This window comes from Indicator indicator, chromosome Z (assembly GCF_027791375.1).
Source record: "Indicator indicator isolate 239-I01 chromosome Z, UM_Iind_1.1, whole genome shotgun sequence".
Taxonomy (NCBI): domain Eukaryota; kingdom Metazoa; phylum Chordata; class Aves; order Piciformes; family Indicatoridae; genus Indicator; species Indicator indicator.
This window is the reverse complement of record NC_072053.1, coordinates 21,965,773-21,980,731: the sequence shown is the minus strand read 5'-3', so window position 1 is coordinate 21,980,731 and position 14,959 is coordinate 21,965,773. Positions and strand designations below refer to the sequence as shown.

At 40.1% G+C, this 14,959-nt stretch overlaps 1 protein-coding gene across 1 annotated transcript in view; it reads right to left on the bottom strand.

The window, feature by feature from the left end:
• The window catches only part of LOC128979631 (oncostatin-M-specific receptor subunit beta-like), a 32,745-nt gene extending 23,846 nt beyond the window's left edge, over positions 1-8,899 (bottom strand). Inside the window, exons 1-2 of the mRNA XM_054397956.1 lie at positions 8,827-8,899; positions 3,305-3,468 (exon numbers count right to left, since the gene is read on the bottom strand). Coding sequence (XP_054253931.1) covers positions 3,305-3,468; positions 8,827-8,899 — 237 coding nt within the window. The remainder of the gene's footprint in view (positions 1-3,304; positions 3,469-8,826) is intronic.
• Positions 8,900-14,959: the final 6,060 nt, after the last annotated feature.

Here is a 14,959-nt window from a genome sequence, read left to right as displayed (position 1 = left end):
TCATATTTTCCACCATTCAATCAGCAGATGTTTCATAATAAGTTTTAATATCCCTAAAACATGCATTTAGTCCACAAAGGATTTTGTCAGATTCCAAGGAGAAGAAATTTTCTTTGGAGACAGAAATCCTCACACTGAGGTCGTGAACAGCAGAAAACATGAGGAGCAGGCCTAAGTCATGATTTGGATGATCTCCACCATTTCAGAAAATGTGGATAGTTTAGGTGTTAGGGACAACTAGCAGAATAGGCAGCTTGCAAAAGAGACATCACTACTTTTTCCTTAACTGGAAGAGGTTTGTATAAGGTAACTGCAAACAGGGCCAAGCAAAGGCATAGACTCATAGAATTGTTAGGATTGGAAGGGACCTCAAGGATCATCTAGTTCCAATGCCCCTGCCATGGGCAGGGACACCTCACACCAGATCAGGTTGCTCAGAACCACATCCAGCCTGGCCTTAAAAACCTCCAGGGATGGGGCTTCTACCACCTCCCTGGGCAGCCTCTTCCAGTGTCTCACCACCCTCATGGTGAAGAACTTCTTCCTAACATCCAATCTGAATCTATCCACTTTTAGTTTTGCTCCATTCCCCTAGTCCTATTGTTACCTGACATCCTAAAAAGTCCCTCCCCAGCTGTCTTGTAGGCTCCCTTCAGATACTGGAAGGCCACAATAAGTTCTCCTCAGAGCCTTCTCTTCAGACTTAAAAACCCCAACTCAGTCTGTCCTCATAGGAGAGGTGTTCCAGCCCTGTGATCATCGTCATGGCCCTTTCTGGACACATTCCAGCACCTGCAGATCCTTCTTGTAATAGGGGATCCAGAACTGGACACAGTATTCCAGGTGGGGTCTCACCAGAGCAGAGGGGAAGAATCACCTCCCTCAACTTGCTGGCTATGCTTCTCTTGATGCAGCCCAGGATGTGATTGGCTTTCTGGGCTGCAAGTGCACACTGGTGGCTCATCTTGAGCTTCTCATACAGCAGCACCCCAAAGTCCCTCTCCTCAGGGCTGCTCTCCAGCCAGTCACTGCCCAGCCTGGATTTGTGCTTGGGATTGCCTTGACCCAGATGCAGGACTCTGCACTTGGTCTTGTTGAACCTCATGAGGTTGGCTTGTGCCCACCTCTCCAGCCTGTCAAGGTCCCTCTGGATGCCATCCCTTCCCTCCAGCGTGTCTGCTGCACCACACAGCTTGGTGTCATCAGCAAACTTGCTGAGGGTGCACTCAATGCCACTGTCCATGGCACCAACAAAGATGCTGAACAAGACTGGTCCCAGCACTGATCCCTGAGGGACTCCACTTGTCACTGGCCTCCACCTGCATGGAGCCATTGACAGCCACTCTTTGGGTGCAGCCACCCAGCCAGTTCTTTCTCCACTGAATGGTCCATCCATCAAACCCAGACTGCACCAGCTTGGAGACCAGGATGTGGTACGGGACAGTGTTGAAGGCTTTGTTCAGGTCCAGGTAAATGATGTCAGTTGCTCAGCCTTCACCTATTAATGTTGTGACCTTGTCATAGAAGGCCACTAGGTTTGTCAGGCAGGATTTGCCCTTGGTGAACCCATGCTGATTGTACCCAGTCACCTCTTCATCATTCTTCTGTCTCGTCAGTGCCTCCAGGAGGATCTGCTCCATGATCTTACCAGGCACAGAGGTGAGACTGACTGGTCTATAGCTCCCTGGGTCATCCTTCTTTCCTTTTTGAAAATGGGAGTTACATTTCCCCTTTTCCACTCAGTGGGGACCTCCCTGGACTGCCATGACTTTTGGAATATAATAGAGAGTGGTTTAGCAACCTCATCCACAAGTTCCCTCAGCACCTGTGGGTGTATCCCATTGGGTCCCATGGACTTGAACACTTTCAGGTTCTTCAGATGGTCACCAGCCTCATCTTCACTCACAATGGGCAGTTCCTTCTTCCAGTCCTTGCCATTATCTTCTGTGACTCGAGGAGTGTGGCTGGAGCCCTTGCCAGTGAAGACTGAGGTAAAGAAGTCATTGAGGACCTCAACCTTCTCCATGTCACTTGTCATCAGCTCCCCTGTTTCCTTTCTGAGGGGGCCCACACCTTCCCTAGTCTTTTTTTTTTTACCATTACTGTATCTATAGAAATGTTTACAGTTCCCCTTGATCTCCCTGGCTAGGTTTAATTCTAACTGAGCTTAAGCTTTTCTAATGAGGTTTCTTGCTGCTTGGGCAACTTCCTCATATGTCCTCCATTCTAGCTGTCCTTTCTTCCACTCCTTGTAGAGTTTCTTTTTGTGGCTTTGCTCACACGGCATCTGTCATTTAGTTCATGAGGTAAGCAGAGCTGCAGCAATGTGACTTGCTCAGCTAGTTCCAAATGTAATCATGCTACAAAAAAGACTGCCTTCAGCAGCAACTGAAGGGGCATTTCTGGGAGGTCACTCCCTGCACCTTGAAAGGGAAACACAGGCCTTCAAAATCACATCTTCTAAGCCTGCCTATCACAACCTCTCAATAAGAATACGTAAATCTGCATTCTGCACAGGTAGAAATTACTTCCTCTGAGCCACTATTCATTCTGCACCTACAACTGGGCATTAGACTAAGTTGTCACTTAGTGAAACAGATAAGTATTTCTAGCACAGTTTCGTAAACGCTCTGTTGTACATCATAAACTGTTAACAGTGTGAGAGCTGAAATCCCCCTCCCACACTGACAATAACCAGGCTAGCTCAGTCTGGAAGCAAATGAAGCTGTATTTACAGGCAAAACTACAATCTATGACGAAATGCAATGAATATGTACAGATATACACTATTCACAACATTTACAAATATGTACTATCAACACAAAAACACAACAAAGCCCCTTAGGCTCCCCAAAAGAGAGGGGGCCATGCTTCTTTTTCCTCCCCTGCCCAGAGCAGGCAAAAGGGAAGAAAGCCAAGAAGCAGACAGAGGTTCATTAGACTTAGCTTGTCACAGTCAGTATGCATGTGTATTATCTTCAGCCAGAAAAGAAGCAGGCAGACTGAGAGAAGACTGCAAGACTGCCTGACCTTGTTTTAAGTGGTGATTCTAAAACATTTCTACCTCTCCAGTGGTAGTGTTTAGAATAATCATTATTTCGCTTTCTTACACCCAATAGTGATTTATTTACACTCTTTCATTTTGTCTGCTCAAACTTTGTGAAGAAAAATTGAAGACAGTCTTAAAACCATCACATAAACCTAAACAGCAAAGCTATCTGCACATGCATCCTAACATTTGGTTTTCGTTTAGCTTTCGTCATGTTGCAAATAACTAATATACCTGGTTTTAAAATACACTTACTGTCCACACAATAGTATTTTCATCATCTCGTCGGACTTGTATTTCAAAAGACATTGCAAGTTCAGCATCATGAGCTGAATTACCAACATCCCATTCCACAAGCAGTTGCTGAAGTGTCGAATCCTTGGAAATGTTAAGGTATGTTATTGGAAACACAAGGGAGTCTAGGAGCACAAAAAGGGCACAACTATTATTATTATTATTATTACTATTATTAAGAAGGCAGAAGAAGACAGAAGAGTGAAGAAAGAAGTTACAAAACAGATCTGAAACAATAGTAGCTAGAGGTAAGATAAGTTCCATATTGGACAGTTCTGAAGGCAAAAAAGAGAAAAGTGGTCAAGACGCATGCTGCTAATATGAAATGCAAAGACAAACCTTCATCTTAAGGCATCAGCAGGCTAGAATCAGGTTCCTGAATCTACTCAATAGACCATCACCATCACACTGAGCATGACATTAAATTTCTTTATGCCCTTAATTTACTACTTTATGGAAATACTGATCCAAAGTGTTATGATGAACAACACAATATATTAACATGGATTGAATTTCAAGAAATCCCAACCCTCAGGAAGCTTTCTTATCACCTGAGAGAAAATCTAGGCTTACTTTAGCTCTGTGACCTAATTTGAACTGGATAGGTTAACAGTTCCTCTCACTAGTTAGCTCAGATAATAGTCTAGTATTAGGTACATCCCTAGTTGCTCTACACAGAACTTGGGTACTTTTGACAGGATTGTGGATTCTTCTGTTAGAATTAGACTAGTTAAAATAGCACCTCCATCCTTTTGTAAGTTCGGAGTTAATTTCCATAATAAAATAAAGTTTAAAGGTCAGACTGAAGTCCCTTTTGGTGTCAGGAAAGGAAAGGCCTCTTAAAACAACTGCTGAAAACTACAGATCACATTATGAGTGGCCTCTCTTTTTAGATGTTTGCTCCTGGAAAAGATAAAATACAGTGCTCACAGATATGTATCTTCCCTTCTTCTTGAAAATTTGAAAAAACAAAACTCCAAACAAACAAACCAAACCAACAAAAACAAACCAACAAAACAACAAGCAAACAAAAAAACTAAACTTGATCAGGTTGCAAAACCAAGAAACTGAAAAGTCCATGTAAATAGGCTTTTTTTTTTTTTTTTTTTTTGCCACAGTTGCTTTCCAAGGTGCTTCTGCTTATTAGAATCAACAGGGTCACAATGCTTACACTAACTAGGACACAGAAATCACAAAAGTAACTATATGTTTTAGTAAAACAGAACTTATTCTGAGCATGTCTGCTCCACTACAGCCACAGCTGTCAGGCACACACTGAATCAAGAGACCTCAGCAGCTGCTTCTCACAAAATGCCAGCTTCAGTCATTTCTCCAAGATATGCATCATCCATTGACCCAATAATTATCTGAGACTTTCACAGAATATTTCTAGCAGAAATACGAGCATTCAGGAAATTTATTCTGAGAATCTGCATTTCAATAGATGCTTCTGGCAGTTACCAGACATCCAACCTGTTTTGCAGTTTATCCTGTGGTGCCTAGTCTGCACTAACTTTTGAGCAGCAGGTTCACTACACATTAACTATAGGAAATCACAGAATGAAAGGCTCAAGACATGCAGCAGTTTTAAGTCTCTGATCAAAATAAACAATACTTTACAAACTTATCCATTAATTATGAGAATATCTAAACATGAGACTATACAAATATTTATTATTATAATAATAATTATGATGATTACATATGAGAATTATATATGCTTCTATAATATATGAGCACTGACACAGGCTAGTTGTTAATGCAAGTCCAGTGTATCATTCCAGAATAAAGGCAGGAAGGTATAACTTGTACCATTAGTAACAGCCTATAAAAAATGCTGAAAGAAATGATTGTTTCTTTTTCCACAAGTCATCTACAAACTCTGTTGATATATCTTTTAATCCATTCCATTTTGAAAGGTAACAGAAGTCAAATCAAAATGAAAACTACGTGCTTTCAACCCAGAAAGAACTAGTAGCTTAACTTCTTCAGATATGCTTGGAAGGAGAAATCAAAGTTTCATTGTTCAAACACTTGGTCTTAGAAAAAGGGTTGTGATATCACAAAAACATTAAGAAGTATACACACAAGTATAAGCACACATACCTTCCAATGATTCTCACTGCAGCCTTAATAGATATAGATAATAACTGCTAGAAGAAGCTAAAGCTGAACACGTGCAAGTTAAATGAAATCAGAATTTGACAGTATTAATGTCTACTGTGAGCTAAATGTAAAAATGTTTTAAGTGAAATTTTGGTTTTGGCTATGGTTATGACACGGTCGTTACAAAAGCATACCTGCTGACTGACAGTTGCTTTTGAAAAATAATGGCAATCAGTTTTATACTACTATTAGAAAACTCAGCACCTAAAACAACTAGTACATGTCTGGAACTGAATAAAAAAGTGGAAAGCCTGTGGATAAATTTTACTTGCTTAAATGACAAGAGAGCAGTGACTTCAGATTCTTTTGGAAAACAGAAATGTTGTTAGCTTTACTGCCAAGGACTGACCAGACAAGGAGCCAAACCAACCAAAGTAACAAAATGAGCCATAACATTAAGTGTGAAAGTTGAGTTTCTTATGTTATTTTGGGAAAGTAAGACAGGACACACTTTATCTCTTCACATTCTACAGACTTTCACCACCACCAACAACAAAAAAAGGCGGCAGCTGTTAAAACCACACTTATGATAGGGAATTGACTCCTCTCCAGAATGTATTCTTAGCTGCTTATTTTCTGGTCAACCTTACCTAAAAGCATAGAATCATAGAATCAGTCAGGGTTGGAAGGGACCACAAGGATCATCTAGTTCCAATACCCCTGCCATGGGCAGGGACACCTCACACTACATCAGGCTGGCCAGAGCCTCATCCAGCCCTGGCCTTAAACATCTCCAGGGCTGGGACCTTAACCACCTCCCTGGACAACCCATTCCAGGCTCTCACCACTCTCATGGGGAAGAACTTCTTCCTTATGTTCAGCCTGAATCTCCCCACTTCCAGCTTTCTTCCATTCCTCCTAGTCCTGTCACTACCTGATATCCCTCTCCAGCTTTCTGGCCCCCTTCAGATACTGGGAGGCCACAGTAAGGTCACCTCGGAGCCTTCTCTTCTCCAGACTGAACAGCCCCAACTCTTTCAGTCTCTCCTCACAGGAGAGGTGCTCCATCCCTCTGATCATCATCATGGCCCTGTACATTCATGTTTTTAGGTGAAGCACCATGCACCAATCCTCTGAGGGGATCTCATTTCACATATGGTGGCTGATCTAAAGCTCTACCCCTTGTCATTATTGTGTTGTTTTCCTTCTGCAAGGAAAAGCAAGTGGGGAGGCAGATGGGCCAAGAACAAATAAGCAAACCTAAAATAAGGGACCTGGGTAGTCTTTCAGTGAAACTCACAGAACAAAGCAAGACTCCCAGGGAAAAGAAACAAATATGCCTGAAAGAAAAGCCAGCACTTCAGCAGAAACAGGATACACCATTGAAAGAAACTCTTGCACAGGAAACCCTACTTATCTTCTTTATTTCCCTATCTTCTTTATTTCCCTATCTTCTTTTCTCACCCTTCTCCAGCCATTTCTAATTGCAAGTGTCACTACTACACCTACTGCATTGATTGTAAGTTTGCCTCTGTTCTCTACTTCTGTCTCTTTTTGTCCAGGCTAAAATCTCATCCCATTGTTCATCATAGAAAATATTTTCTGCTGACACATTTAATTAACTGACAAAAAATTCCCATTAGCTTTTGGTTTTGTGGAATTTAAAGATTTTTTTTAGTATAATTTGCACATGTAGAAATATTTGTAGTATTTCGAGTTACAGTCTTCCCCTCCAAGCAATTGAGGGGAATAATTGAGACATCTTAAGGCTTATTTTAACTTGAAAGCTAATTCAAGACTATATGAATAGCTTTATGATTAACAACAGAGACTAATTTTTTTCCTGAAAAATTACATGTGAAAACAAGTTATCAAGTTACTGTACCACATTTGGACTTTCCTGTATTACAAGGTTTTGCCACTCTAGGGGCATTGGAAAGACAATCTCAAAACTGAGGAACTGGCACCCTGGGTGAATGGAGTACGAATACTGAATTTTGGGATTGAAGAGATGCAAAATGAAGCACTTGAGCTGGAAATGTGTGCTGCCAGGCCAAAGAGCCAGCCATATCCTGGGCTGCATCAAAAGATACTTGGCCAGCAGATTAAGGGAGGTGATTCTGCCTCTCTGCTCTTTTGAGACCCCACCTGCATATTGCATCCAGTTCTGGAGACCTCAGCACAAGAAGGATGTGGATGTGTTAGAGAGGATCCAGAGGAGGGCTGCAAAGATGATCAAAGGGCTGGAGCACCTCTGCTACAAGGACAGGCTGAGAGAGCTGGGTCTCTTCAGCCTGGAGAAGAGAAGGCTCCGAGGAGACCTTGTAACAGCCTTCCAGTAGCTGAAAGGGGTCTACAGGAAAGCTGGAGAGGGACTTCTTATAAGGGCTTGTAGTGATAGGACAAGAGGCAATAGTTTATAACTTGAGAAGGGTAGATTTATATTAGACATTAGAAAGAAGTTGTTTCCTATGAGGGTGGTGAGACACTGGAATGGGTTGCCCAGAGAAGTTGTGGACACCTCATCCGTAGAAGTGTTTAAGACCAGGCTGGAGGAGGCTTTGAGTAACCTGAGGTAATTGGATGTGTCCCTGCCTATGGCAGGGGCGTTGGAACTAGGTGATCTTTAAGGTGCCTTCCAACTCAAGACATTCTATGATTCTGTGAAACAGAAGTCTGAAACAGATAATGAGTACATCTATACAAAAAAACCACCCCGCTCCTTCACCAACTTAGGTAGGGCAATACAACTAATATAATATCCCCCACTGTCTGGAAAGTTCTGCCTTATTAATGCTGGTCACAAAACAAAAAAAAAAAAAATTTTTTCCCCTTTCTTTTAATGGAGTCAGCCCGAGCACTACTGCCAGCAGAAAGCATGATAGCAGTACTTTCATTTTAAAATGTATAGCCTTTTGGAAGATTACCCTTATATTCAACTTGTTCCCTCTGAATACACATATTTTCTTTTTCCTTTGTCTTGGTTACATATGTGAAGTATAGAAAATAAAAATTCTGGGTTTGGAACCTTGGGCACAATCAGAAAAAATCTAATAGAAGTGCTGAAGTTTTCACAGAGAAAGTGAAAGGAAAAGGTAGAAAAGCATAGAAATTTTCAAAGAGGAAATAAATTATTGTGAGATGACAGAGAACAGCATGAAAACATATGAGACAGAGGGAGGAGAGATAATAAATACACACTGGCTTCACATTATTGCAAATTCTTGATTCAACAAGCAATTTTGCACCATTGAGTTATAAAAGGTAATTATGCAAGTTGCTTCATCGCTACAAATGAGACAAGTCCAAAGTTTCAGTTGTTGTAGATTATTAAAAAAAAAAAGAAAAAAAAAAGAAAAGAATGTTCAGACATTTACCTTCATTTGAGTATGTAGCGTAGCAAGTCCTCAGGGGAAGAAGTACTGCCAGAATCATGAAGTAATTCATCATTCATCTGTCTTTTCCTGCACAAGCCTTATTAAGAAAGAAGACATTTCTATATATTTGTTTCCTTCATGAGAAATGCATGCCAGAAAACAACCCAGACAATATTCCTTATTTCTAAGGAATATTAAAACAAAAGTTTGTCCTGATATATTTTGTCTTTCCTCTTGCACAAATAACATATTATTCATCCTAACAAGGAAATAGAGAACAAAACAGAACATTAAGGTTACAGAAGTACCAAGAGCCTCACTGGTGAATCCAGTAGACTTTAGCAAGCATGGGTCTTGCATGATGCCAGCACCCAGGACACAATACGGAAGATTTCAGTTAGACTGGAGTTGAAATACATACAATAAAGTGTTACCACATTCCCTTCCTGGAAGAGCCTTTATCTCAGGAACAACACAGCTCTGTCCAGTGATCCCTTTACAGCTTTTACACTCACGTTGTGGAAGGGTGAAATTCCATTTGACTTGCACAGCCCAGTATTGATGCACTGATCTTATGTCAGATCTCGTAAGACATGATAACCTGCAAACTCCTCCACGTAAAAATGGGAGAGGTAAGGACTCAGCAGCAGTGTGCTTAAAAGAATTCAGGGAAGAGGAGCCCAAGTAACAGGAAGAGGACTATAGATACAGCTATCTTTAATTTCCACTTCTTACATTTGTGCAGCTGTGTAGAATACTGATAAAAGAGAGTCTTCTACCATTGCTTTCATAGTAGAAGTCAAAGCTGGAGTGCTAAACAGGATGACCTTCTGTCATTACAAAAGCCAAGGACAGAACATTTTCTGATTTCTGAAAGGTTAGGAATTCAGTCAAGAATTTCTTCCTAGTAAAAAACCTCCAATACTTTAGAGCTACAGATACTTACTTTTAATAATCTGGTTAAGATTCACTGGTTTTGAGAAGCTCTAAATTTCTCCAGAGTATCAAAAGAGACTATTTCAACTTTTTTTGTTGTGGTTTTGGGTTGGTTGGTTTGGTTTTTTTGGGCTTTGGTTGTTTTGTTGTGTTGTGTTTTGTTTTGTTTTGGTTGGTTCTTGTTTTTAAGTACAAAAAGGTAAAGGACTCCTGCATGTAGAACTGCAATCTGTGACTCAACGCTCACAAGCATCCTTGCTGCAGTGTTCCCCAACTTCTTCCATGTGAGCATGAATGCTTCACATGGAGGCCCCCATATTTAAAAGGCCTTGCCTGATGCATATGCTTATGAAGTCTTTCTTGCCATTATATTAATATCCTCAGAAGTATTTGAGCAACAATAAAATCAGCATGAATAATGGAACTAAATATTTTGAGAAACTTGCCCTAATTCACATGCAACTAATATATTATTCCAAGAACTGACCTAAGGAAATCTGCTTCTATATAGATTTTCGAAGTTTAGACTTTTTTAAGACTTTATCAAATAAAGGGAATATGTAAATTCTCCAAATAAAGGGAAAATAATCTGGTATGTTTTGTCAGATATAAACATGACACAAAAGCTCTTTGTTATAGAGTAGGGAGTGTCAAGTAAGCAACACAAAAATAAGTCTGTCCAAGGCAGATTATGTTAAAACTTCTGGTAACTTCAGTAGATTGTTGTTCTTTGGGATTATATAAAATTAGTACTGAGACACAAAGCCAAATCTTGTATGTACTTTTTCAGGAGAAAAAAAAAAAATAAACCTGCCTTTAGAGTCAAGAAGTTGACTTTCTGCTCTAAGACCGATTTAATATAAGGGTAGTCAGTTAGGTTCAGTGACACAACTCCATGACAATCAGCATGATGAAAACCTGTCCCTGTTGGAATTCTGATTTTTTTAAACATCTTTGGATTTGGACACAAAGTTATTTGCTTTATTTGTCATGTATCACTTAAATTCAACATAAAATACAGTAAAAAAGTATTGTGGAAGTCATGAGATACTAAACAATTTGTTTAAATTGCCTCCTATTCGGAAAAAAATCCAAACTCTTTCCTGCTCTTAAGGGGCATTCTCAACTACTGCACTGAAACAAATGTCTAACAGTCATTTATGCTGTCAGCTTGCTAATGGCACAGCCTAATTCACTTTTATTGATGCATAGTACAAACAGCATAATGCTGCTAAAGGACAGCGTTGTGTAACATATTTTGGACAGCTACAATGCTTTTTACTATTCAGTATGTTAATGTTTATGATCTAATTGAATACTGTATATACGTAGCACAATTGCATCAAAACAGATTTCACACAAGAAGTTCTGTAACTCTCTAACAAAAGAGAATATGAAGTAAATTTAAGTAAACTAAACACTATTAAAGAAAAAAGAAATATAGCCGTTGATATATGTGGCTAGCCAGTTAATCACATACACTACTTATGACCATATATTGTCAAGCATTTGGTTTGTATTATTAATAAGTACTTCCATAAAATTATAATTTAAAAATCTGCCTGTTATAAAGATTAAGAGAGTAGAGCCATGAGGATGATTAAGGGACTTGAACATCTCCCCTATGAAGACAGACTGAGGCTATTTAGTTTTGAGAAGAGAAGACTGAGAAGGGATCTGATCGATGTCTATAAATATGTGAGGGGTGGGTGTCAAGTGGAGAGGGCCAGGCTCTTTTCAGTGGTTCACAGTGATAAGACAAGGAACAATGGGTTCAAACTCGGACATAGATTTCACTTCAACATGAGGAGAACCTTCTTTACAGTGAGGGTGATGGAGCACTGGAACAGGCTTCCCAGGGAGGTTGTGGAGTCTCCTTCTCTGGAGACTTTCAAAACCCACCTGGATGCATTCCTGTGTAGACTGCCCTAAGTGATCCTGCTCTGGCAGGGGAGTTGGACCTGATGATCTCTTGAGGTCCCTTCCAACTTCTGATATACTGTGATACTATGATCAAAAATGTTGTACAAAAATACATTATCAATTTCATTTAAACCCCCACCATGATGATAATAGGTTAACTACAGCCTTGCCAGAATTGAAAATAACTGAACAGGAAGGCATCCTGAAAGAGGTAAAGTACTGGCTCTGAGAAATAGTAAGCAACTATGGGATGCCATGAGAAATTGCACAATTTCACAATTCAATTGCACAATTCACAACCATTGCTCTGGTGAATAGCTTGATTCAGATTTACTAGTCCAAAAAGATAAGAACACCACACTAGTATGCTATTCTTCATCTGAGAGAGAATCACTGTCATTTTTTTTTTTAAGCATAAAAGAAGTCATGTTTGGTCACCATATTCCAACATGAAACGCCTGTGTACTGTTAACCATGAATGGCAGGTAAGTACAAGAAACTTATGGCAGTGATTTTGAACATAGACTGTTGACACGTAATCTGAATCCTTCTTCATTGCTAGTTATTTTTGTCATTCAGATAATTTTGCAATGACATTTCTCTAGTTTACCACAGAATCACAGACCAGCCTGTCCAACTAAGTTTTATAGAACTTCAAGGATGGAGATTCCACAACTTTTCTGGGCAACTCGTTGCAGTGCTTAACTACCCTCACTGTGAAGGCTTTTTTCTCCTTATAATCTCCTTACATTTATATAGTCATTTTTCTCCTTGTATTTTTATTCCTTACATTTGCCTTACTACAATTTGCATCTGTTTCCTCTTGCCCTTTTGCTGTACATGTCTGCAAAAAGCTTAGCTCTATCAGTAACTTTCTATTAGTTTGGCAAGGACTGCAGTTAGAGCTGCCTTTACTTTCCCTTCCTCAGCCTAACCAAACTCAGCTCCCCAGTGACTCCTGTATGTGATCTGGCCTCCAATGTCCTGGTGTCTCTCTGCTAGACTCAGTCCAGTCTGTCAATCTTTATACTGTGAGAACAAAACTGGTCACAGAAATTTAGATATGGCCTCAAAAGTGCCCATCAGAAAGAAAAAAATCAGTGCCCTAAGCTTTAATTCCTTGCCATCATTAAGAGTAGTACTTACAGTTCTCATTTCTGCGCTGAATCTGGTTATTGGGACACACTGTGAAGTTAACTATAAAACAGGGAATAATATTAAATGGTAAACTGAAGATGATTTGGTACAAAATGATCTGTAGGTGGTTTCCAAATAGTCTAAATATCTCTAGGTAAATTATTTCTTTAAGTGAACTCTTTCTCCTTCAGAACAGAAGACTAGCTTAGATGATTCACAAAGTCCTGTCCAGGCCCACACTTCTGTGATAAGATGGGAAAAAAAACAAAAGACATTCCCATTATTCATCCAGTAAGCATGTCCAAGATAAACATTTCATCAAATCTCTCTTCAAAGAAACGAACACACCAAAATTTATCTGAAATCTCTTTTGAGATCAAGCTCATAGCATTCAGGAGATACTGCCTTGAAGTTAGACATACACAGTGTGCATATTGTTGCAATATGTGAAATACCCATGTATGTAAGAAAAGGAAGTGTAAGTGCAGGGCCAGAAAGTTTATTGATGATACAAAACTGGGTGGAGTGGCTGACACACCAGAAGGCTGTGCTGCCATTCAGCAAGACCTGAACAGGTTGGAGACTTAGGCAGAGAACCTCACAAAGTTCAGCAAGGCCAAGCGTAGGATTCTGCACCTGAGGAGGAATAACCCCATGTACCAGTACAGATTAGAGGTTGTGCTGCTGGAAAGCAGCTCTGCAGAGAGGGACCTGGGAGTGCTGGTGGACGACAAGTGCGCCATGAGCCAGCAATGTGCCCTTGTGGACAGGAAGGACAGTGGTATTCTGCGGTGCACTAAGAGCAGCATGGCCACAAGTTCAAGGCAGGTTCTTTCCCCCTTCTTCTTTGCCATGGTGAGGCCACACATGGAGTATTGTGTCCAGCTTTGGGCTCCCTAGTTCAAGAGAGATGGGGAACTACTGGATAGAGTCCAACAAAGATTGTTAGAGGACTGGGAGGTCTTACAAGGAGAGGCTGGAAGATCTTGGGCTATTTAGCCTGGAGAAGAGAAGGCTGAGAGGGGAGTTTATAAATACATACATTTATCTAAAGGATTGGTGGGTTAATGACCAATCCCTGCCATTCTGTGATTCTGTAAAGCCCTTAGTATGAACAGTTATTTGTAACTGACCATAGTCATACTGATTTGCATCAGTCTTCCTAAAACCACATAGTTTCAATCATAGTTCATACAGGTTTCCTTTCCCAGTGCCCTTTGCTTTGCTTATTTAAAACAGCTGCTACTCATAACCCTTACCCTCATATGAGCCAGGGCCTGCACAGAGGCCGGAAAAATAAATGTTTTCAGTTGCTAGGATCCAAAAAAATTTAAAGAAGAGACAAGAACAAGTCATAAACACTACTGATCAAGCAAATGTTCCTAAACCAGACATGGAAGATGACTGTCAGTGAGGCAAGTGCAGTAATAATACTACTTTAGATTTATATTGCATTTTTCATCCTATCTTCCAGTTCTCTCTACCTCACAGATAGACAGACTGAGAATAGGAATCACAATTCCAGTTCATACCATGCACTACACGGTCACTGACACATCTGATGTGTTTAGTACCAAAACCGAATAAACTTCCATTGCCAACTGAAAGAGGCATTTAAAAAAATACCTCAGACCATAGGTGACTCATCCTCTAAAGGCATTTTTTTGTGTGTCTTAAATAAAGAGATAACTACGTAACTGCCAAAATGAGCTAGAATGCTCTAAGTCAATGACTTTTACAAAGATTGCACTGAAGTGTCCCTCCATTCTCTTAATTTCTGCAGTTCCCAGAATATGCCTTGCAAAATTAACAGTCCTGAGCTTACATTCAGCTGAGCCAGCTTTACTTGAAACAGGGAGCAGCACCAATTCATAAGCATCTGTCAAAGCATCCTACAACAGAATAGATACCTCTTCAAAATAAACATCACAAAATTTATAGAAAACGTAATTTTCAACAGTTCTGAATTCTGACTAAAAATGAGATACCAAATGTATAGTAGTTGTACCTTTCCTTTAGTCCTTGTACTCAGGCTTTCTTCCCTCAAGCAATTTGAAAACAGTTTCAGCTCTAGCTAGCACAAAATACACATCTGGGTACAAGACATTGAAAGCAGATAGTAGGACTTTCGAATCTA